The sequence below is a fragment of the Stegodyphus dumicola genome, chromosome 7 (assembly GCF_044657685.1).
Source record: "Stegodyphus dumicola isolate Sdum_Otavi_A_Nest chromosome 7, ASM4465768v1".
Taxonomy (NCBI): domain Eukaryota; kingdom Metazoa; phylum Arthropoda; class Arachnida; order Araneae; family Eresidae; genus Stegodyphus; species Stegodyphus dumicola.
The window spans coordinates 158,490,917-158,515,163 of record NC_140774.1 but is presented as its reverse complement, the minus strand read 5'-3'; the positions used below and the strand labels follow the sequence as shown (position 1 = coordinate 158,515,163).

The 24,247-nt window shown below is 31.7% G+C and overlaps 1 protein-coding gene across 1 annotated transcript in view; it reads right to left on the bottom strand.

Moving 5' to 3' along the window:
- The window catches only part of LOC118198408 (uncharacterized), a 109,814-nt gene extending 90,186 nt beyond the window's left edge, over positions 1–19,628 (bottom strand). The window contains exons 1-2 of the mRNA XM_035370074.2: positions 19,482–19,628; positions 3,595–7,320 (exon numbers count right to left, since the gene is read on the bottom strand). Of these exons, the coding sequence (XP_035225965.1) occupies positions 3,595–7,195 (3,601 nt within the window). The 5' untranslated portion in view covers positions 7,196–7,320; positions 19,482–19,628. The remainder of the gene's footprint in view (positions 1–3,594; positions 7,321–19,481) is intronic.
- Between the last annotated feature and the right edge of the window lie 4,619 nt (positions 19,629–24,247).

The following is a 24,247-nucleotide window of genomic DNA, read 5'->3' as shown; positions in this document are numbered from 1 at the left end:
AATATTACGATATTCTGAACGTTTATTTATTTACGCAGCATTTGAAATGTAATACTCTTCATAAAATTAATGTTCTTGAACGCTATTTTCACGAATGATTCTTCATCTACTTTAAAATAAAATGATTGATATCTTTCAAAATGAGCAACGAATTCATTTCACATCTTTCATAAAATGAGAAAGAACATTGTATTTCGAATCAATATAATACAGGATATAGACAAACGTGCAAGATTTTATCTTCCTGAAAAGCACCGTGCACTCAGCAGTTTCGCTACGTTTAGCATTTTTGCACGCAAAGGTAATAAAAGTAGTTTCTAGAAAAATAAACTGTCTGTGTGTTAAGAATCGTTTTCTGTATTCATTATTTCATTCCATATTGTAATGTTTAATTTTTAGAATTTGGCAACTAGTTTTTAGATATATATGTAAATTAAGTAAGCTGTTCAATAAAATTATCTTATTTTTACTGCTGTACGTAAACTTCAGTAAATAAATATGTTTAAATTATTGAATTGCGTTAACTTTGTATATTGATATTCAACACTGTGAATAAATAAAGCTATTTATCTTCAGTTTGATTGAAGATTTCGAAATTTTGTGTTTAATGCATCTTTTCACCTCCTGGAAGCTATTAATCTTACACAGATAGTTTCAGAGTTTGTAGTGTCAGAGGAAAAAATTTGTTCTTTTGTAAAGGATTTTTAATTTGCATTTAATTGCATATTTCTTCACAGTTACAGGATTAAACTAAGGAGAAATATTACATCGTTTCTCCTTTTTCATTAAGTAATTTTATTTTCTTGAAGATTTTATTATTACTGAAATTTGACGAATTATTTACTCTCAATTTCATTTGCTATTATTTTATAAGGTAAATTTCATTTTGGGAAGTGTCTGTTAGATGGCATTTTGTTTATTTCGTGGTCTATCCTTTTACGCATTATTCTATTTCAATATTCCTTAATAATAACGTACCATTAAATTGCATTTCTAACTTATTTTCAGAATCGAATATTTTATTTTCATACACTATTTTTAATAATATTAGCTCTCGAGGGAAGCCGCTTAAAAAGAATATTATAAAAAATATGTAATTATGAGTCAATTTAATCTAATTTCATAAAAATATTTGATGATTTTAATGATTCACCTTGAAAAGATTTTATAAGGTATATTATGAATTAAATGCACATTTACTGAAATCAATCCGATTATAAAATAAAAAGTATTATTACGAACTGCTTTTATTACTTCCGGATCGCTTAGTTTCTTAATTAATAGCAAGCAGATTAAATTAAGATAAATATCTTACGCTTTGTCAAATGTCAACACGCCAGAAGATAAAAATATTTTGTTCTCAGAGTGGCAATACATGTGAGTGAAATATAATCACAATAGTGAAAACGAAATTAATAGTCCTTCTGGGCAAATTGCCCCTTTGGACTAAAAAATATTTTGTTTTTCTTTTTAAAGAAAAATTATATATCTAGTTCTGCCAACTCATGTAATTGTATCTTTACTATATAAAAAAAATTTGATGTGTACACCACATGACTTCCTTGTACGGAATATTAAATTATACGCATTTTTTCTTGCATTTCATTTAAACTTATTGCATTGAATTAAATCTACTTCGCCGACCGCGCATAAACCACAATAGAATAAATGCCTTCTTTAAAATTCACTCTATCTGTTTACCATAGCGACACTCTGGCGCTCGGTTCACTTAACAGTATTATATTTCGTTCCTATTATAACTCAGAATGAACAAAATTTATATCATTTAAAGAATTATCTAATCGTTGCCACATGTTCTATTCAAATACTATAATAAAGCTAGAACGATGTATAAAAGAAATTAAGCAAACAAAACAGAAAAGAAACAGTTTTTCACAGACGACTAAGTATTTCTCATTCAATTAATTCAGTTCTCACTTCACGACAAGGCATAAATATATAAAAACTCAAAATATCTGTATTAAAAATTACGAAGTAAATTTTAAACACTTATTTCCTCGAAAAAATTCCAGAAAGGATTAAGCATGATTTAATTCGCAATAATAAATGAAGGCGTTATCTTTGTTGTTGCGAAGCTACGTTTCTCTAGATTGGCAACAAATCCATTACTCTGCTGTTTCAAATGTAAACAAGCAATGGCCGCCATCAAAAAAACTTATTAGGCTTAGCGGCACTTAAAAAACTTTAAAATTGTGATAATTCTAAAAATATTGCATACAGATTTACTAAAGGCATAAAAACCGTAACCGGAAGAAAAGAACAACATAATTCAATCATTTTTAAAGCAAAAAATGTACAATTTACAAACATATAAGAGTAAAGAAACTGCGATTACTAAGCCGGGTAACAAAGCGGATATATATATATATAAATATATTTATATATGTTTGGCGCTGCCGATTGCAACCAAAATACGAGGTGCACATCTACATGTTATAGTAGTCCTATATACAAAATTTCAACGTTCTGAGGCTACTCGTTTTTGAGTTATGCGAGATATGTACGTTCCTACAGACGCCACGAAAAATTCTCTTCAGAATTCATTTTAAAGCAGTTTTATAATTTTTTGGAGGAAAAGAGTCTTTTTTTCTGTCCTTACGTACAGATATCACGCAAAAACATGTTAAATTGCATTTGAAAGCGGTCAAAATGGATATTTTCGTTGAAATATGGTGCCTGAAACTTTTCGCGATTACAATACTTCCTTTTTACTTCGTACAAGAGAGTAAAAATTAAGACAATATTTTTCATTTGATGACGAACATATAGTTTTAAATGTTAAAATAAAATAGATAACTTTTTATATATTTTTCATTTTTTTCGTGTTTAATATTTGCAAAAATGTAAGTCACATTATTGATAAGTCAAATACAGTGTCTCCGTAGAGTTTCAAATTCCTGATTTCTAATATAAATTGAAAAATTATTGTAGAAACTGAAAGTATATTAATTAGATGTTTCAAAATATGTTACAGTGAAAGTAATTATATTTATTTCAAGATTTGTTGTCTAATTTGCAACATTTAGCTATTCTGATTGAGCTAAGATTTAAATATAACTGTGAGTGAAGAATAGATAAAGATAATGAGTGAACATTTGCATAGATTTAAGAAAAATAAGGTTATATCATCAAGTATATATTAAGGATTTCCGTTCGAGCATTTCCCTTTGTTTTGATGAAAATGAGTATACATTTCGAACAGAAATTAAATGCATTTCTCACGAATCTGATTTATGAACAAATTCCATTTCATAAAGGCACTTTTAAATGCTGAACTGATGGAAAATCCCCCCTTCCCCAAGAAAAAATATGTAAGCACAGGTTTTCTTGAACAAGAAAGAAACAAAAGTATGCTACGAATTAAACCGAAGGGAAGAAAAAGTTAATACCTGAAACAAAGACAAGCACAAAAACACAAAATCGTATTGGTTCGTAGTACATTAGCTTTATCTTTGAAAAAGAAAGGCAAATAATCAAAGCACTTGTTTCAGTACAAACCAAGAAATATTCCGTATATAATTTACCCAAACGTAAGTGTAAAAGAAAAGAAAGTAAAGAAAAAAGGTGACTTACTTCTTATAGCCCATGGTTCTAGTGCCCTTACTCCTCGTAGCCACCTTAACAGGGAGAAAGTACAGTCGCTAGAAATGTTAACATCTGAACTCAACCCCATAACCAAAGGCATCAAATGACGTAATCCTTTGGACATCATCTCTTGCATCTTTAATTTCATTGACCTCAACGAATCAACAATCATTTGCTCCTGACTGATGGCTTCTGTGGTAACTTCGCTGCTGATGTTGGACGGCGTGGGTAAAATTGAAATCGTTGTTGCGTATTTATCCATTTCTGTAGTAACTTCAGTGTCACTAAGTTCCGTTTGGTTGGTATAAATATCCAAAGTAAGGCTGGTCTGAGGTTCTTGATCAGCATAAGATGTGACATTTTCAGTAAGTTCTTTAACTGATTTTATTGTTGTTGCAGAATGCTGCATTGTTGTTGTTGTAGGCTTATTACTATCATATTGGAAACTTGTTGTAATAATTGTTGTAGGCTTACTGTAATGAGAAAGTAATTTTGTACTTTTTGGTACGCTGGTGGTGCTTCTAGGCTCAGCTTTTGTAGCAACAGACAGTTTTTGATCATCTTGAAGATTTTTACTTATACTTTTGGGTGTAGTTGATCTAATTCTGATAGTAGGCGCTTTTATAATTTCAGTTACTTTGCTTGAAAGTGTAGATGTACTAGGTGTACTGTACGATTTGTATGGTTTAGTGACTGGCTTAAGATTCATGTATAAACCTTTGCTGGTAGCATTTGGTAAACTTTCATACAGTTGGAAACTACCTATACCACTTTTCGTAGGCTGTAAGCTAGAGCTGAAATCTGTTTTCACATTTTCAGTTGTAGGTCGAGCTTTAAATCCATAATTTTCTGTCAGATAATATGTTACTTTTGGCACAGCTGAACTAGCAGGTTGTGGTACACTATCCATAGCTCCAGTTCTAAAGTTGAAAACTAACTTTCTGTTATCACTTTCAGTAGTACTGGTTCCTTCATCTTTTGGCGTGCTTTTTGTTACTGGCTGAAAAAGAAACTTATGACTAGTAAATGTAGGCTTTTCAGAAGTCGAAGGTGTCGTATGCTGTCTCATTGTAAAATTTCTCCTGCCAAAAACTCTGTTTGACAAATGCAAAGTATTAACCTTAGTCGAAGAACTTACAGGATTTTGTTTCATACTTTGTTGAGTTCTATGTGTCACCGATCTAGCAGGGACGACTGTGGGAGTGATTTTCCTTTGAGAAGGTTTTGTTGTAGGAATATAGAATGATCTTTCTGATGTGAATTGGTTCTCAAATCTGTTTGAAATAGTCGTGCTAATTTCTTCAGGGGTTATGATGTGCTGTGGGCCTCTGAAATATTGTTTTGGTACTTCAGTGTTAGATTCAATTCTATCATGTGACTGAATAACGCTTGCTTGCAGTTTTTGTTCTGTGATTTCGAAACTGTTCATTTGTTGATTTTTATGATCAAAGTTACTCTGGGATACCAAGCTGCTATCTGGGATTTGTGTGACGATTACCTTGGGTTTTAAATAAAGAGACGACAGACTTTTATTTTTGTAACTATTTGGACTATAAGAAGTGGAAATAGTAGTACTCGGCGTAGACTGAATATTACTTCTGAATGCTTCAACGGCAGCATATTTTAAATTTTGAGCCCATTTTGACTGTGGATTGGCTTGTAGTATATACTGATTATTACTTGGTCTTTCCGTAGTCGTGCGCTTTTGGCCGTATTTTCCCTTATGCTCTATTACAGGAATTCTCATTTCATCCGAATTCCATTTGGGAATATTCGTAATAATGTATTTAGGGGCTTGAGTACTTTTTCTAATAGGGTTTAAATTTCTAATCGTAGCTGTAGTAGGTCTATGAGAATCCGTAGCCTGCTCAGATTTAGATACTTGAATTTTGGCTCGAGAATTATGTTTTTTGATTTCCATTGGATTTCTCGTGGTTGCTTTTGCATCTTCAGATACTGAATAAGCTGGAAGATTAGTTAAATTTTGCACGCTAGTCTGGTGGTCGTGAGGCTTAGAAGAAAAGGGCTGCAACATCAAATTAGAAGAACCATCAATACTATCTAAATTATCAAATTTGGTATCAGGTTGATCTTCATTAATAGAATTATGTGCTTTACTGTTATCCTTAGAATGATCTTTAACAGACAACGATGCTATCGATTCTTGCCCTTGATAATTATTACTGCTATAACTAAAGACAGGTCGTTGATCAGTGCTGACTGATTTTGGTGAAGACGAAGCCATGACTTGCGGGTGAGGAATTTCATGTGCGTTCATTTCACGGAAATCCCAGTATTTTTTTATATTTACAGATCTATTTAAATTATGACCTACAACAGTAGGGACGATTCTTAATTTTCCTGAAATTATTAAATCTTTAGGAAGAACGCTCTCTGATTTTTTTGATTCAAGGGGATTAGAATTTTTATTTTTAGGTGAGTTTTGTTCGCTGCTGATATCAGGTTTACGCGTAAACAAATTTATCTGTTTTTTATGCTGAATTTTCTTAACGTTCTCAGGAAATTTTCTGTCTCCATGTACAGCAATGTTTTCCACAAATTCTGTTTCAAAAGGGGAATCTACTTCTGAAACTGAGGCTGAGTGTAGGCTAATTGGATGTCTGTGGCTCAAATGCACACTTTTTACAGTTTCGTGCGTTAATTCAGGGTGGAAATGATCATTACCAGAATATTCAATCATCATTGGATTTTTAGATGGTTTGCTAGAAAATCTTTGAGGAATTATTCTTTGATCTGAAACCATATACTGAGGAATAGTTGTTTGTTTCAATGCTTCATGAGAATGTTCTGCACTCTTCAAACTATGAATAGGATTCTGCGATAGGTACACTACAGCAGGAATCTTTGGTTGAACTCTTGTATTCAAACCAGGAACTGGTATATGATGATATACCTCAATCACACGATTTTTTGGTGGACGAGTTTTCCTTTCAGGAATACGAAGAATATGACTTGTGTCTGAGGAAGGTAAAATATCAGGCGAGCCAGGGTACGGCCTCGGAGCAGAAATGGCAGGAATCATATGATTAGGTATAACTGGACGCTCTCTTCCCATATTTATTTCATGAGGCGGTCGTTCTATAATCCTATCCGTTCTTGGTAAGTGGGGATTCCTTTGTATTACAAATTGTGAACGTATAACATCTTGCGGCCTATTATTAATATTTCTGAAACCTCTTGGATCACTTGGTACATGTGGAAGTACAGGACCTTGTGGTAGAGCAAATGCTTGATGATATTTCTGCGAACGAGGCTGAAATATATTTGATACAGCAACTGATTGGAAACCTTGATGCTGTAAATTTCTTGGCCTTATTTGAGGACGTTGATCAGGAGCAGGCAAAACATATTCCCTAACTGGTTGTCTGTTCGATGCAACAGGTCGCACTAATTCTCTGATTGTTCTCTCTTTTACGTTTTTTGCTTTTGCATAAATGGATGAAATTTGTGGATTTAAAATCGATTTCAGATGTTTAGAGACAGACGTATTTGCAATTGATGTCCTTTTTACACTTTCTCCCGAAAGCATAAATGCAATCAGTATAGAAAAAAGAAAAGTATTCTTCATTGTAAATCTGTGCTTTCTGTTAGCTTACCCAAATGTAACAGATTTCGTTTTCTCTTGTACCCAATATTTCAGTGCCTTTTTGGTTACAACATACTGTTCCAATTGAATAAAGTGAGGATCTGCACCTAAAATTAAAATAAATCCTATATAGTAAACTGTTTAAATAAATTTAAGTGATTATAAAACAAAGTATTAAATAAGGATAAAACGGGCAAAAATATTTTGCAACTATTTTCTAGTAACTGTTTATCTATATTATATTATTTCAAGTGCTTGTGAAATAAATAGATAAAAAACTGAACTAACATGTCTGAATGACTGTTTAATAAACATCAGTATATATTACTTATTAATAAGTAAGAAAGAAGCTTCTTAAAATTTTATTAATTAAATGTCTGTTTCTCGTTTAGCAATTAAAATTACCTCAACAATTTTTCTTCTGTGCCTCATTTTTTTAAATATTATTTGAGCAATATTTGTTAAGAAAAGTTTTGAAACTACAAGTCCACAAACTTTCTTTTAATATATAAGCGTATTTCAGTTTTCCATGAACATGTTTTTGCGTATTTTTATTGATATAAATGAGAAAATAATCGATGTTTTTACATATTAATTTTAAGTAGAAAACATATATACATGTCATTTGTTTTATTTGATTATGTCAAAGCTTGTAAGAGTTATCTTCCTAAGGGGAGGGTTATCGTCATGGAGAACTTCCAGAATAAAACTGGCTCGTATTCACGAGTACATACATTTATAAAGTACTCATATGTGCATATACGTAAAAGTATACGTTTCCTTAGTATTTGACGTTTTTCCAGAAGAAAAAAACAACATAAAAAACAACTATTCCCTCACCGTTATTCGAACCACGTATCTTTCGATACTAGCCTGACGTGATTCTAGTTACACCACAGGAAAAGCAATAATCCTTTAAGCCCTTAGACTGTAATATTTTAAGCCCTTAGACTGTAATATTTTAAGCCCTTAGACTGTAATATTTTAAGCCCTTAGACTGTAATATTTTAAGCCCTTAGACTGTAATATTTTAAGCCCTTAGACTGTAATATTTTAAGCCCTTAGACTGTAATATTTTTTGTTTGCTATAAAATACTTAAAAAGACTTTTGATGTCTGACAAATATATGTTAAATTATTTATGAATGATGAACTCGATGGGAAAGAAATACGAAGATTAAAATGTGTTATGACATAAAATGAAACCGAATGAAAGGGAGACACGCCAATATAAAATTTAAAACTAAACAAAAGAGCGACAGAAATAGATTTTGTATAACACTCGATTTCAAGGGAGATCAGGCATAATCAATTCAATAAAATTGTAAAATAGGAGAAGCGACGACGTTTGCAATTCGAACGCGTACGTAGGACCATCTATCGAGGAAATCACCAATGGAACTAAACAATTAAGATGTTACAATCTGGAAAGTATTAATAATGACTGGCCTGGAATTAATGCCATTCTCCAATGAAGATAAATTTTTATAAATGTTAAAAGCACAAAAAAATTTCAGTTCAACAAAAGATAAATAGATAATTTTATTACAATAAGATATCAAAATTGTGATTAAAGGTCCAACTATGATTGGCTCGAAGATTTATTTATTTCTCTCTTTTAAACATAAGATTCGTATTTTTTGCACAAAATTTTAACCCTCTGATTTGCGCGAGATTTCTCTAAAAAAAGCCCAGATTTTTCAAGTCTATAATGAGAAAGAGATATTTATGCCAAAATGTCGAAATGGTACTTTACGATGACATTTACGTATATTTAATGTATTGCTTTATTCACTCGGACATATAAAACATTTGGACTTATTATGCGCGTATATACACTTTCTTAAAAACGTCACTAAAAGGGGTTCGTGACACTTAGCCAACAACCATTTACCGAAAGTAGTTAGCCAGCAGAACATTTAGCCGACCCGTACATTTAGCCGATACAGACAGTTAGTCGAAAGGACTAACTGTCCATATCAGCTAAATGTACAAGACAATTAACCGACATGGACATTTAAACCGATAAAACATTTAACTGACACGGATATTTAGCTGATAGAACACTCAGCCGACAGGACATTTAATCGACACGGATATTTAGTCGACAGAGCATTTAGCCAGCAAGCCATTTTAGCCGACAGCACGTTTAGTTGGTAACACGTATCGATAAAAAAAATATGTACAATGTTTTAGCAAAATTTATCCATATTTTTCTGTAAAAAGGGCTGTTTCCATGGTACTTAGTGAGAAGGTTTATGAATATGACTGTATGTGGTAAAGAAAAAGAAATAAATAAAAGTATGTGTAAAGAAACTCTGTATTTTAAAATTAAATGGAAAAACAACCTTATTCAGCCATGTAGGTCTCTATATTTCGGTTTGGTTTGGCTTATTTGATTATGACAAAGCACTCAGGGCTTCCTGCCTAAAAGGGCTGCCTTCGTTTAGGAGTTTCTAGGGGAAACTGGCTCACATACATGTTACGCATGGGGAAAGCCACGGAAGCGCTCATACAGCCAGCCCGTCTGACGGGATTCGAACGCCGTAAAGGGCTATCAGTGTTCAGCTATTTTTCCATTCAGTGCTTGGTGGGCTCGGTCTCTGTATTTCAGAAGTAGGATAGAAATTTTAGCAATCAGAAAAGCGAAACGATTTTATATTTAAAAGAAATAACTGGAGACCTATGTCTGATTTCTCTCGAAAGTGGTTTCAAAATCTACACGAAAATAAGGTTGCTTTTGTGTCCAATTTTAAAATCCATAGTCTAACATTATCTTAGGTAAAAAATATGATAGTTGTTCCCAAACCTTCTCGTTAAGTACCCTGGAAATAGCCATCCCCCCTCCAGATAAACATGAATAAATTTTAATAAAATATTGTCGCATGTTTTTTTTTTTTTTTTTTTTTTTTTTTTTTTTCCTATACATATGTGTTGTCAGCTAAACCTGCTGTCGGCTGAACGTCTTGTCAGTTAAATGACATGTCGACTAAATATCTTTTTGGCTAAATGTCCTGTCGACTAAATGTCCGTGTCAGCTAAATGCCCGTGTCGGATCAATATCCAGTCGGCTAACTGTTTGTATCGGCTAAATTTAAATGTCGGTTAAATATCCTGTCGGCTAAGTGTCCGCGTCCGCGCAGAAAGTATTTTAATCAGAATATGCAGCTCAACGCTTTTGGTATTTTTAAGAAATCCAATGGCGAATATTACTGATATGGGAGAAAATGACGGGAAAATTCGACTTCTGAAAAATTTGAGCTATCTTGTAATCGATACAAAGATGAAACGAAAAAATTACAAAGTTATTCTCGTTATATCTAAATAACGGAACGTCTTTTTTAATGGCAGGATAAAAATTTTTAAAGACCTTTATCAATGAGTGTAGTAGAAGATCCTTTATAAATAACAATCGATTTGAAAAAATGGAGTTCATCAGAGAGCAAAGATTTTTAAGAACAAATTTTAAGAGAAAAATGTGCGTAAGTGTTAAGAAGGACCTTTTTTTCCCCAGGTTGATATGATTTAACGTGGAGAGGGTAAACAAGTACGACGATACATTGTGTACGGTAAAATGGATTACGGTAAACAGCAGTGCTGAAATTAGATCATTGCAGATAATCAGAATATCAAGGAAAGAGAGGGATTTATCAGATTCAATTTCAAAAATGAGCTGGATGGTTGGATCGTTGGAACTGATGACATATAAAATCTTGGTTAAACTTTTTTATTACCATCAAAATGTGTCATTTGACTCAAAGAAACTTCAGTAAAAAACTGATCCTTGAGTTTCAGTAAGTGAGGAAAAGAATCCTCAAATTCTGGTGTGAAGGCATTTTAATGCTCCCTTAACTGGAACATTGGTAAACAGTGATTTAACAATCAAAAGAAACCACAGACGAGAGCTGTGAAGTAATATCGCTGTAAGGTTATCGGTGACTTCAAAAGAATTTTTTACTGTGTAAATATTGATAGAATTTAAGGGAAAAATTCTAGAAACCAAATATTTAACTAAAGTTTATGATGCTGCTCCTACGCTAGAAGAAAAACAATTTAATTTTGTGAACTCTGGGAAGAGCATAAAACCTAGAGCAGTTAACAATAGATGGAATGAGTGATATTTTAAACTGTGTTTGGTGCACATATAAGAGGAATAACAGCGGTTTTAACTTTTGAGAAGAAGCCGAAGCTTTCAGACGCTGAAGGATCTGTAGGGATCATATAGAAAAGTGAAGCAGATTCAGGCTGGCATAAGAATTTTTCTTGCGAGGTCTGGAAGTTTCGAATAAATTGCTCATGAAAATCTTTAGCTATTCATACATCAAATAAAATATCTTAACCTTATGGACACATCGTAAAAGTAATAAATCAAACAATAATAGAAATATGTTTAAGAAGATATAAGTAAAGCAAGCCCATATTTCGTGCTGTACTCATGTAATGCCCAAAAAATGACTTGCAATTATATATATTAAAAGCTAAATTTATAGGGTATTATTTAAGGTACTTTAGTAGCATAAAAATTGCATAAATATGTTATACAGTTACTATCCTTAAAGTTTTATTATCATACTAAATTAATTATTTTAGAACATTAAAGGATGCCGCATGGACGAATATTCAATACAGGTATTTGTATATGCATTTTAGTTAAGAACGGATGGATGGCAAGTATGCAGTTACATTAACTCCTTTAACACCAACTCGCCTCGGCTGACATGAAAATTTGGTCCCTTCAGTGATGTACATGATTTTATATGAAGTTTTATCTATTTACGTTAACACGAATTACGAATTCGGTTAGCACGAATTACGAACTGCTTTAAAGTTCCTTGCATCATTAGATTGTTTCATTTAACACGAACTTTCAAAGTACTTTAAATGGCACTCTGCTAGTTTCGATAACTAACGTTAAGTTGCAAGCAGGAAGAGAATTCAGTCATGACCAAGAGAGAACAGACGGACATACATCTATCTGCAAACGAAACTAAAAATCCTAGAAGAAGACTTTGAAGAATAAATTGCTAAAAAGTATGGAATTGCCAAATCTACCTTATCCATAATACTTAAAGGTCGTGAAAAAATTCTTAATGCTGATGTATCGGGTTCTAGGAACAAATACAAGCGACTTCGCTTTTCTAAATGAGAAAATCTTAATCAGTTTAATACTAAATTTGGTGTTCATATATGTTTATATATATATTTGCTTAAAAAAATTGCAGCTTTAAGATATTTGCTCATAAATAATTTCAGGAGAATTAGACAATTATGTGTAATTATGTCTAAAGTATGTTAGATATAAAGCAATAACACATTTCTTAATAAATGTTTATATTAAGCTACTTCTTAATATAAACATAAGTTTTGTGTTTAAGTTTTTACTTCTTAATATAAACATAAATTTTGTGTTAAGTTTTTGTTATAAGTTTTGTGCAATGATTAATATTGAAAATTTGCCACCTTTTATAATGGACAGCTTGAAGATCACACGGGAATTTACTTGTTTCAAAACCAATGGAATAAGGCTATTGTATTGTACATTTTTTTTTGCTCCCGGCGCCAAAATACTTAGACATGCCTTCTTATCTAGAATTATTTCTGGGCAATTTCATTTTCACATTTATGATCAAAGGCTTACACACTCATGCGGAAAAGGATAATTGATACCAATTTTCTTTGCAGGATGAACCTCTACAGAAAAGCTCTGATTACATATTATGATGAAAACGTTGTTGTAACTCTATAAATAATGACATTTAATGCTCTTAATGGTTGAGGTTTTCTTCTTATAGTAAATTAAAACCGATTATTGATAAATACTGCTTTAATGATTCTTTTAGTCCGCCAGTACAGGAATACATATAATCGCTGAACACTATAAGTTCACCACGCTTTAAAATCTCCGCAAACCAGCTGGCTATTTTGGACACTTTTATGGTTCCTATCTTGTGTTAAAGTAAATGCAAGTCAGGCTCTCTCTTAAGAAAAACCTTCCCGAAATCAAACGTATCTTTGAAAAACCCTCGAGTGCTTTGCTGTTATTAAACGACCCGAATCCAATAAATCTTCTCATATGAAATGATATTTTACTTAGGTTACTGAAAATAACTAAAAGGAATGGTTAGTTGCTTGGTTTATTACTTCCTTGTACGAAGTAAAAGAAATATAGTAATTAAAAAATTTTCGGCTATCATATTTCAACGAAAATATCTATTTTGATCCCTCTCGAATCCACGTAATAGTCAATGTTTTTGCATCGCATCGGTACGTACGGACAGAACAAAGGACTCTGTTTTTCGAATCGATTTAAAACGGATTCAAAAGAAATTTTTCATAACGTCTGTACGTATGTACGCAAGTATGTATATATCTCGCATAATTCAAAAACGACTATTCGCAGAACGTTGCAATTTTGTATATAGGACTGCTATAACTTGTGGTTGTGCACCTCCCATTTCCGTTGCAATCGGCCGCACCAAACTTATATATATATATATATATATATATATATATTGCCACTCTGTTACACGGCTCGGTGAGCCCAGTATTTTTATTCTTATATGTTGTTAAATTGGGCATTTTTTGTTTTAAAAGCGATTGAATTACAATGTTCTTATATTCTGGTTAAAGTTTTTAGCCTTTTGTTAATCTGCATGCAATAGTTGTAGGACTATCAACAGTTTAAAAGTTTAAGCGGCGCAAAGCCTAACGAGGCAGCCATTTGTTTACATTTAAAATCTTTATTAGAACAGTGAATTAAGTCAGTTAGTGCACCAACTTCAGTGTCTTTTGCCGAGAGGGACCAAAAGTTAACTTTCGATTTTGTGCACCGAAAATTTTGTCTTCCTGTCCACTGGCCGAATTGTTTGTTTTTGCAAAGAAACTCTAATTTTGATAGTAAAAATTGCTTTTTTAGCTGTTTTTATCACTATTTCGTGCCAACAATTCTTAAGGAAGGTTTGAGTTTTTACATGTTTTTACCTTGCTGCGAAGGGAAAATTGAATCAGAAATATATCTCAAATGAAATTCGAGGTAAGTTTAAATAAAGTGTAGAAAAAATTGTGTGTAATTTTATAGACCATACAACGAAGTCGTATCATCAACGAAGTCGACCATACAACGAAGTCAACATCAGATATTTTCATTATGGCAAAGCATAGAAGGGTTATCTGCCTAAGGGAAGAAATGTCTTCGTGGAGGGCTTTTTAAGGGAAACTAGCTCGTATATATGTTGCACATGAGGAAAACCACGAAAAGGCCCAAGCAGCCAGGCCGTTCTCAAGGATTCGAACTCCGGACCAAACTACCAGTGCTCAGGGAATTTACCAATCGGCAGCTAGTGGTCCTGAAATGATTTCTGTTAATTTATATAGCTTTTCAAAGCGTAATGCAGTCATAAAATGTGTTTTCCTTACAGCTACTAGAGATGGGATAGTAAAAAACTTAATTCATGTTTATATGTTTCACTGTGTTAGAGTAATGAATGCATCAAATTGCTTTGGTAAAGACAAAAATATACACGTACGAATCTCTGTCACACGTACGAATCTAAATATTTTGTTTTAAGTAAATTTTTTAAACTTTTGTTTTGCTATTGTTTTGCATGCTATTAACGAAAAACTAAACCACAAATATTTTTAAATGCAATCATAATTTACAGATGAAATTTCTCAAAATCTACGGAAAAATTTAAGAAAGACTCAATGCAAAATGAAAGAAGCTACTGAATGAGTTCATTTATGATACGCAATTAATTACGCATTTAGGATACAGACTATTAAATTTAGAAACAACGAATTTAGATTTAAGCCTTATTTGTTACTTCAGTACATAACTAATCATCTGTCTGAAAAATCATAATTTCTTAATAAGGAATAATTTAAACAGCATATATTCTGAGTGTTTCGAGGAAATTATTGAGCTAGTTCCTATAGCGGTCAGATCAAATATTTCCTGGAAATGCTACTCTCTGATTCAAGTAGTGAGTCCTGAGTTCAGTTTAAGTGTGAAGGGGAAACGAACTTGGAGCCTTTTGCCTATAATGTAACATATGAGCCAGTTTTCCTCAGAAAGTCGTTCACAAAAGCATCTGTTCTAAGGAAAATAAACCTCATAAGCTTTGTTATAGTTGACTGATATAGCCACTCTGACCGAAGAGATGCTCACTCATCATTAATTTTATATTTTCATCGACTAAAATTTATTCATAGCAATATTTACATTTTTTTGTCTTAAGATAGGAAACTGGCAAGAACTTGCAAGTTAAAAGCCTCTTTTTAACAAGCATTTTAAATTATTGAAGCAACATTATGTTTGAAAAGTTATTTGTGTATTATGGTAAGCATTTTTGCTGTAGTCACTTTGTAAAAAAGTAGTTTTATCTGTCATAATTCTGCATTGATTTAGTTAATAATTATTTTGAAGGTTTAGCTTAAACTAAGTATTAAAACAGTTAATTGGGCTTATCCCATAACAGCTTTCATTCGTCTTTTATAAGTTGGTAAAAGCAAGGTTCTTGCTATCATTTAGGAATTCGTTATCAATACCAGAAACATTCCTTTTTCTGTTAAATCATGGATTGGATTGGATTATTCACTTATGGCAAAGCACACGAGGGCTATCTGCCTAAAGGGAGGGATGCGTTTCGTGGAGGACTTTCTAAGGGAAACTGGCTCGTATACACGTTACACATGGGGAAAACCACGAAAACGCCCATGCAGCCAGCCCGTTCGCGGGATTCGAACCTCAGACCGAACTACCAGTGTTCAGCGTCTTTACCGCTCGGCCACTGGTGGGCCTGTTAAATCATGAAAATGGGTTATATAAAGCATACTGTTTACCTACACGTGCAAATATTCCAGAGTAGAGCACATTTTACATTCTTTCTCAGCACATTATATTTATGCATTTCTTATCGGATGAATGATTTGAATGTTTTTCAGATTTTAATCTATTTAATAACACTTTGTTAAAAATATTTGTGATAAAAATATAAAAGTGCAACGCATAAGTAAAGGTCGAAATTAAAAGATTTTCCAATAAATGTAAAAGAAAGCTGGGAAGGGGTTTAGAGACTAACTGAAATGAACATTAAAAATTTAGTGAAATTTTATAAAAATTGATTAAAAATGTTATTATAATTCGGTGAGTTAGAGATTAATGGCGGGTAAAAAATGAAAAACGTAGCTATGTATATATGAATAGGCAAACATAACGAGGAAAACTTAAATCTGAAAAACTAAATAAGCAATAAATTACTGAAACGATATAAACTAAAGAGATGCAGTACAGAAACACGCAAATTAATTGCATGTCTAATAACATAACAGCAAACAATTTTTGATTGTTATCAAAATCAGTTTCGATATAATACTAATGTATTACTAATTTCAAGTTAGCCAGGGATTGGAAGTTCATACTCCAAATCTGTTGACTAGAAAATTTTTCTGTTTCGATATGACAAAAATATTTCAAATATTGTCTGAAAGAATATCATGGAAACACAAATATGCCTTAGATGGTTTAATAAATTTTCTGAATTAAGGCACTAAGATTAAGTAAGTTAGTTTTCCAATCAGTGGTTATTTTGAGTCTGTTTGTTCCATCTCTTCCAATCTGAGCAAATCTCCATAAAAATGCAAGTGTATGCAGATTAAGCAGACAGATAAAAGTACTTAAGTCAGCAGCGGAATACAGCCAACTGTAGAGCGATCTCGTTACCCCCTTCAGGACAACTGTGAATAAACGTATTGTAATAGCTAGGGATTACTTGAAGTTATTTTGATTATTTCGTAAGATTAGGTGCTATGGTAATGCCAACATGGCCAGGAGGAAATACGTTTTGTCTCCAGGTAAGATTAGCTGCGTTTAATTTAAGTATGAATTTGAAATGTAAAAGCAAAGAAACACTTTATTTGTCCCCAGGGTTTAAAGATTAGTCTAGTTTAAGTATAGTTGTAACGTTTTTGTTATCCTTCAAAGTGCAAAGACTTTTATGTTTTGTAAACTGAAAATACATTAAAATAAATTTAAGTTATTTGGCTTTAAAACTTTATCTGATGTTGATTTTAATCTCAAACAAAAATTCACTGTATGACCTTCACTAAGGTTTGGAATAAAAGTTGCTAGAAATACACTGTATGTCAAAATTAAAGCATATTGACAGAAATAAAGCTAATTCAAAAATGATTAAAAAATTAAGACACACATGTATGTATATTTTAATTTTGCCATTATCTCAACAAATCACACATTTGTTATCTAAACTTTTGAAATTTTAATAAATTTTAGTGCTTATGAAAATTGATAAGTTGACTATTGCCAGTATTGAAAGTAAAAAAAAAGTAACCGCAATTTTCTGGAAACCAAAGAGCATAAATAATTTTTGAATAGTTATTTTTAATTTTTTTTGAATATATTTATATTCAGTTATTTGTCCCTGCGTGTAATATCTAAAGTTAAGGAAGTGAACGTGCATTGCAAATGTTTTGAAATTCTGTGCCAAAATTAAATATTGCGAAATAAAGATATTGGGTATTGCAAAAAATTAAATGCTACGAAATAAATTTAAAGAAGCTGCAGTTATAGAAATAAATTTTTTGTGCCCGTTAAGTCTAGTTTATGGTCGCAGCTGCAATTTTAAAGCTAAAAAATATATAAAATTCAGTAATTTAAACAATAGCTGTACTACAAGTGTTATTTAATTCAATTCATAAAAGTTTAAATTCGTATGCGCAGAATTTCTGGCAATATGACATTTCTCTTTCATGTCCTCAATGCAGGTATGTTTTCGGAGGACCGGCCAAGAGACCTTCCTTTATATCAATTGAGATAAAATATGATTAAATTTTGAGGGCATTAATGGAAATGTAATAAATGTAAACAATAAAAGTAACTTTAAAAACTTAATTTCATATTACAGTATAATACTTTAGAGAATAGAGAAGATATTTAGATGAGTTTACTATTAAAGTTTCAAAAACCTTAAAAAACTCATAAAAATTTAAACAATAAAGAAAATCACAAATTTTGAAAAGCTGAAATTTAATCTTCATATGCTGATTCAAATTTAATGACTTAGACAACTTTAAGCTAAGCATTATGATTAGAAGATAATTTTAAGTTAAGCGTTCATACAATTTTGAACTAAGCATTAAGAAATAATTCCCAAGAAATTTTAGATATAGAATATATAATCGTTTAATAAACAGATAATTTAAAGTTAACTTAATTAATATCAACTTAATACGAATTATTAATATTATTCCTTAATATTAATTTATTAATCGATATTATAATATAGATATTTAATATTAATATGTATTTAACACGAACTGTTATATATAACTAAGCTGTATGGAAAGTAAAATAAAAACTTGCAATAATATAGAAAAGGTTTAATTATTCAATACCTCCCAGCTGTGCATTAATTTATTGGATTACTTTTGCACAAAGCTTACAATAAATATCTCGTTCAAGTGACAATAATTTAATTTTGCCAGTCCACATCCGCTTTTTGACAACAGTAACTAACTTAAAAGAAGTTTGATTCGAGGTATTTAACAATGATGATATCCAAATATATTAAAAAAAATTATACTAGCAACATAAATCTAAATTAGTGAATATCATCTAATTAAATAACAAATGGTTTCGAACAATATTGCTGTCGAACAATATTAATTTTTCCAGTATATTAGGAAATTTTATTTTAGGGTTTTCCTTCACAACATGAAAATTCCCTTCTGCTTTTTAAGAAAATTGTTAATTGAAAATAAAATCATCAGTTATAAAAAACTTAAGTAGATTCAAATTTTATTCCTTCTAAGGAGAATATATTTTAGTATTCCAATGAAATTTAAATATACTTAATTCCAATATATAAATATAACCAATGAATGAAATGAATTCAAACCAATGAACCAATGAATATCGAAATTGACCATTTCGATACATTAATCTATTGATTAATGTTTAAGTATTTGTTTACGTTTAGATAACTAAACAGTTTTCTTTTCGTAGGATGGCAGGAAAGTTTTGTTTTAAAACAAATCTTCTCGATCCCTGACACTTTTTCCTTTACTTGAAAACAACAAATATTCTTTTGATATAAATACAAACATCCATTATAAATATAAGAATATTTACAGAATTGCAAAATCCTATTCCGAACTATTAAATAGAATATCAAATTATGTATATGAAATTTTAAAACTTGAATAGCAGTTAATTTTCACTTTTAAAAAACAAATCAAAAGGAAGCATTTACCTGACAGATAGATACGCAATTGATAATCAATTAAATCCTCAACTCTCCTTGCTAGTATTTTGCCGCACGGTCTCTGGGTTTTCGATCATCTGAGACTCGCAGACCCAAACCCATCTTCTGAAGATTCCGTTAACCTAGTTACGATATAACGGTTCGAACAACAAGTTGAACGAGCCCAAAGGGGAAATTCTAGAGGCAGAGGGATCGGAAAGAAGTAGGTATGGGAGAAATGAAATATCCATCTGCAGTTCTTTTCGCGCCATTTCAGTTACAGCTCTTTTCAACAAAATAAGGATTTCAATTGTCTTTAGATAGAAAATCTATTATTTATTCAACTCGACCGATGAATAGAGCTTTTTTTTAAACTGAATTCTGTTATTTTCCCGCCCTCCAGATTTTGGGTTTCGTGCAAAAGTTTATCGCCTGAAATAGCTTTTCTAAAACAGTTTACCCTATTTTTTTTTTTTTTTTTTTTTTTTTTTTTTTTTTTTTTTTAGATTGCAAATAAATGCCATATCTGCAGTTAATTGTATATTAGCATAGATCTATAATTTATAAATACAGCCACCTAACAGTAATTAGCAATTCTTTTATAAAACAATTATTTTTTATACACACCTGTAACTGATAATGGTATTTAAAAAAAATATTTTTTACATGAAACTGTCTTTTATACGGATAAACTTACGTCCTTCATATAAATCTAATTTATAAAATATGAGTTTCTGTTGTTTTATAACGATCATCATCTCGACTCTTTTAAGCAGAATGAATGATTAGTTTGTGAGGATTTATATACTAATAGCTAACAGTTAATTTTAATTTCCAGTGCTTTTCTGTCACTCTCTTTTTATCCGCAATTTTCATGCCAGAATGTAAATGAGACAGCGAGCGTTTATTCAGATTGAGGGAGAAAGAAGTATTGTTTTAAGCGAAGGTTACGCAACGTGACATATTAGCTATTTAATTTGGTGGCACTGAGTGCTTCTAGCCAATTAACTTGTCTGGCCGGTTTTCTATAAACCAGAGCCTTTCCTGCGCATCACTTTATCCTGTGAGCCGTTAGGCTAATCTATTACGAATTTATAATATTTTAGTCCAGGGTTACGTATTTAAGTCAGAAGTGTTGGCTTGACAAAAAGTGGGTCATTGTTACTTCTTTTGTGTTCATATAAAAGGGTCTTATACGCCCTTCTTCTGAATTTTGTTTTTTTTTTCACAAGACTAGAAGAAACTTCTTCAATAGTCCTTTTAAAGACTGTAAATTATGCTACCTAAGAATACAAGACTTTAGAAATTGATTGAGGTTGCAAGGTCTGTTGAAATAATGCGCTATTTTTATGTTAATTCTTTCCTGTGACTTCTGTTTCTTTTGTCAGGCTTCACTGGAGAGACAGAGAACTTTGACAACACAACAGCAAGCAGTTTATATTCGTAAGAGATCCATCTGTTCGCCAGTCTGATATTTATGAGTTAGCGTTTAGGCCTAAAGGTAGCGGATAGTTGTAACCTGATTAATTAGACATTGGAGATATGTGCTATGTGTTACATATTTAAGACTCTATTTCTGAAACTCTGCGGAAGCTGAATTTTTTAAAATTTTGTTTGTACTTCCCAAGTAACGCAGTGTTTATAATTTTTAGTTAAGTATTAAATTTTGTCTATGTTGTTGGATTAATTCTTGGAAGACGAAAATTCGTCTGAAGTACAAGAAGTTTAAATAAGCTTTAGTTTTAATAGTTTCTTAAGTCGAAACTTATAAGGTTAGTATAGATTAGATCCCTCAGCTGGTTTCGTTGGGAATCGACAGAAATCGAACAATTTTCGTAAACGAATCTTGAAATAATGCTAATTAGCAACTCAACCACTCTCCTTTTCCCGAAAAAAATGTCAGATTGATTCTTTAAATCAGTTTAAAATTACTAGTTTACAAAATCAAGGCGTTTTTGTTAAAAAGCTCTGTAAAGTTAGAATGTTTTCTACGTTAAAATCATTACTCATTGTAAAAGCAATGAGTTAAATCCGATCACTAAACTTTTTTTTTTTACAAAATTTGAATCATTTCGAAAACGAAAGCCATTCAGAACAGAAATATTACAGAACAAAAATAATGTAATCCCTTATTTGTGTATTATTCTGCATCATTTAACCTGTAGAGTCTTTTAAAAAATGTTGGAGTCATGAGACTGGAGAAACCCGCGATGCTGCAGTAAAGAGGGGGTATCATCATCACCATTTTAGTTCGAGCGCCACTTGTAGATGCATTTAGAAGTTTTTCGGTGACGACAGGAACCCGAAAAAATCCACAATGCCCTGACCGGGATTTGAACTCTGGACTTCACAACTACGAGCTGGATGTGCTTCCAGGTAAACCATGAAAGCACACGCGGAAAGGAGGGAGAAAATATGTTTATATACACGCCCTTTTAAGGGACGACTAGGGATTAGGGGATACAATTGCCAAATCTCGGTGGCGACAAATTATCGTATACCCCCTTTTTTTTTATAGTTCGGGCGCCACTTGTAAAGGCATTTAGAATTAGAAGTCAGGTAGCTGAAGAAATCCGCAATGCCTTCGCCGGGATTCGAACTTCAGAACTCCCCAATATGCGCAGAGCGTTTTTCCAGTTACATCACGAAGACATGCAGAAAGCAAGCAGAAAATACCTTACAGACTTTTCAGGACTTTATAGGAAATACCTTTCAGACACTAATTTCAAAAACATATTTATAGAACTATGAGTAATTTAATTTTCTTTCGTTCAACCATATTAATCAATAATAAACATGGAAAAGGTTTTCAGTTTACTGATTTACTTATGAATATTTTTTACTATAGATTTAGCTTTGTGATATTTCTAAACTTACTTCGAAGGCGTATGACGCATTAAAAATTTCGGGTTAAGAAAAACATCAGATAAAAAAGCATCCTTGAACTTAAGAAATTGTTAGTATTGAGTGTCATTCACTTTTATAATATCATATTATTTTGTCTATTATTATATCACCATCCATATCACCTGTGCGTGTCAGCATGATTAGTGAAATTTTTGGCTTGCATAGTTACTAAAAATATATGGAAATATAGAACTCTATAAGCCAAGTAGAAGCAACTTATTTTAAGTAGATATAAATAAATCTGAAGTTAAAAATCATTGCGGCTTTTTACTGCTTACTTAAAAATGTATCTACTGAGATTTGGCATAAATTAAAGGCAAAATGTTTTAACTTTTTATTAATATAAAACACCTTTTTCATATTCATTATATAATGAGTTCATTACATTTCTGACTTTTAATTTCATTTCTTCCTTTTTCTTGAGATTAATTTATCCCAGCCATGCACAATGGTGCAAGGAATACGTTATTTAAATTGAAAGGACTTTGTTGTGTGTCATTATTAACTTTTGTCTATATAAGACCTGGAATTGGAATAATCATGGGATGTATTAATTGATATAAGCAAGGCATTTTTATGTTTTTTTTATTTCTATTGCATAAAGTTATAAGTACTCTGTAAAACAGTTCTTATCTGATAATGCAAAAAATGGCATTTATGGAACGCTGTTTTGAATTTTCGGAGATAAATTTTTTTAGAAAATTATTTCAATACTTAATGCATTCTTTTGCGATTCTTTTTCAATAACTTCGCGGCCAACTTTTTAATTTGCTGTATATTTTCAAAAATGCTAAAATAAATTATTTTGAATAATGTATCTTTCAGTTTAATGATTATTCACAAACAAAGTAAACATGTCGAATTTCTATTCACTTATATGAAAAACTCAAGGTTCATCAAATGCTAAAACATGTATTACTGTGTAAGGATTATGTTAATTTTATTAACAGTTAAATTTTAAGTTAAAGTTCCTTTCCTGTCCAATTCTTAACTTCAACTTACTACTTCCGGCCAGAATGTAGTTTTAGAATCACGTCTGAATACATAATGAGGAAGAGCGGTATTTAACCGCGAAGTTCTTTGGTCGTAGGGAGAGAGAATCAGAGTTTCTGATTTATGCTCGTCTGCCTTTTGCCCACTCTCTCTCTCAAAGCTGTTATTACGCTCGGCCGTACTCAATACAACTGTTTGGCTAATTTAACTGCATTTGGATTGAACTGGGATAATTACGTTTTAGATACTATTCAGGGATACGAAAGATTTCTAAATTTTGGTGCTGCCAACCTTTGCTTAATGTAAAATTGGGGCAAAGTGCAGATTAAGCTGGCATAAGGTAGAACATTTCTACAAAATTATTACACTTGTCTAAATGAATTAATGTGCTATGTATATGCTATCTAGTAATTGGGTTTACCAAACGCTTTGTCTTCTTGAGATTCATGACACCTATTCGAAAATTCTTGAGTATTTCAAAGATTTTTAAACTCACTCATTATTGAAAATGACTTTTTGTAATCGGAAAAGATGGAAAAAGCAGAAAAATCATGCAAGATAAAAATAAAAAATATTGTGTTGATTTATACCAGTTTTTTATTTAATACCGTAATTATACCTAAACAATCTGTTACTGACAGATCTTACTCAAATAGTTTTTTACAGTTTACACAGACAGTTTATCTGCGCATTATAAAATATTTATCTGTTAAATGGGTTGCCGGAAAATTTGCATTCCATTTACATTTGGGCAAAGATGAAAACTACATAATGAAGTATAATTTAAAATTTCAGAGTATTTGCTTAGCTACTTGTAAGTGCGAATAGCAGTTCACCCAGTAGAAGTGGATCGAGATCGAAGACGCGTCAAGGCA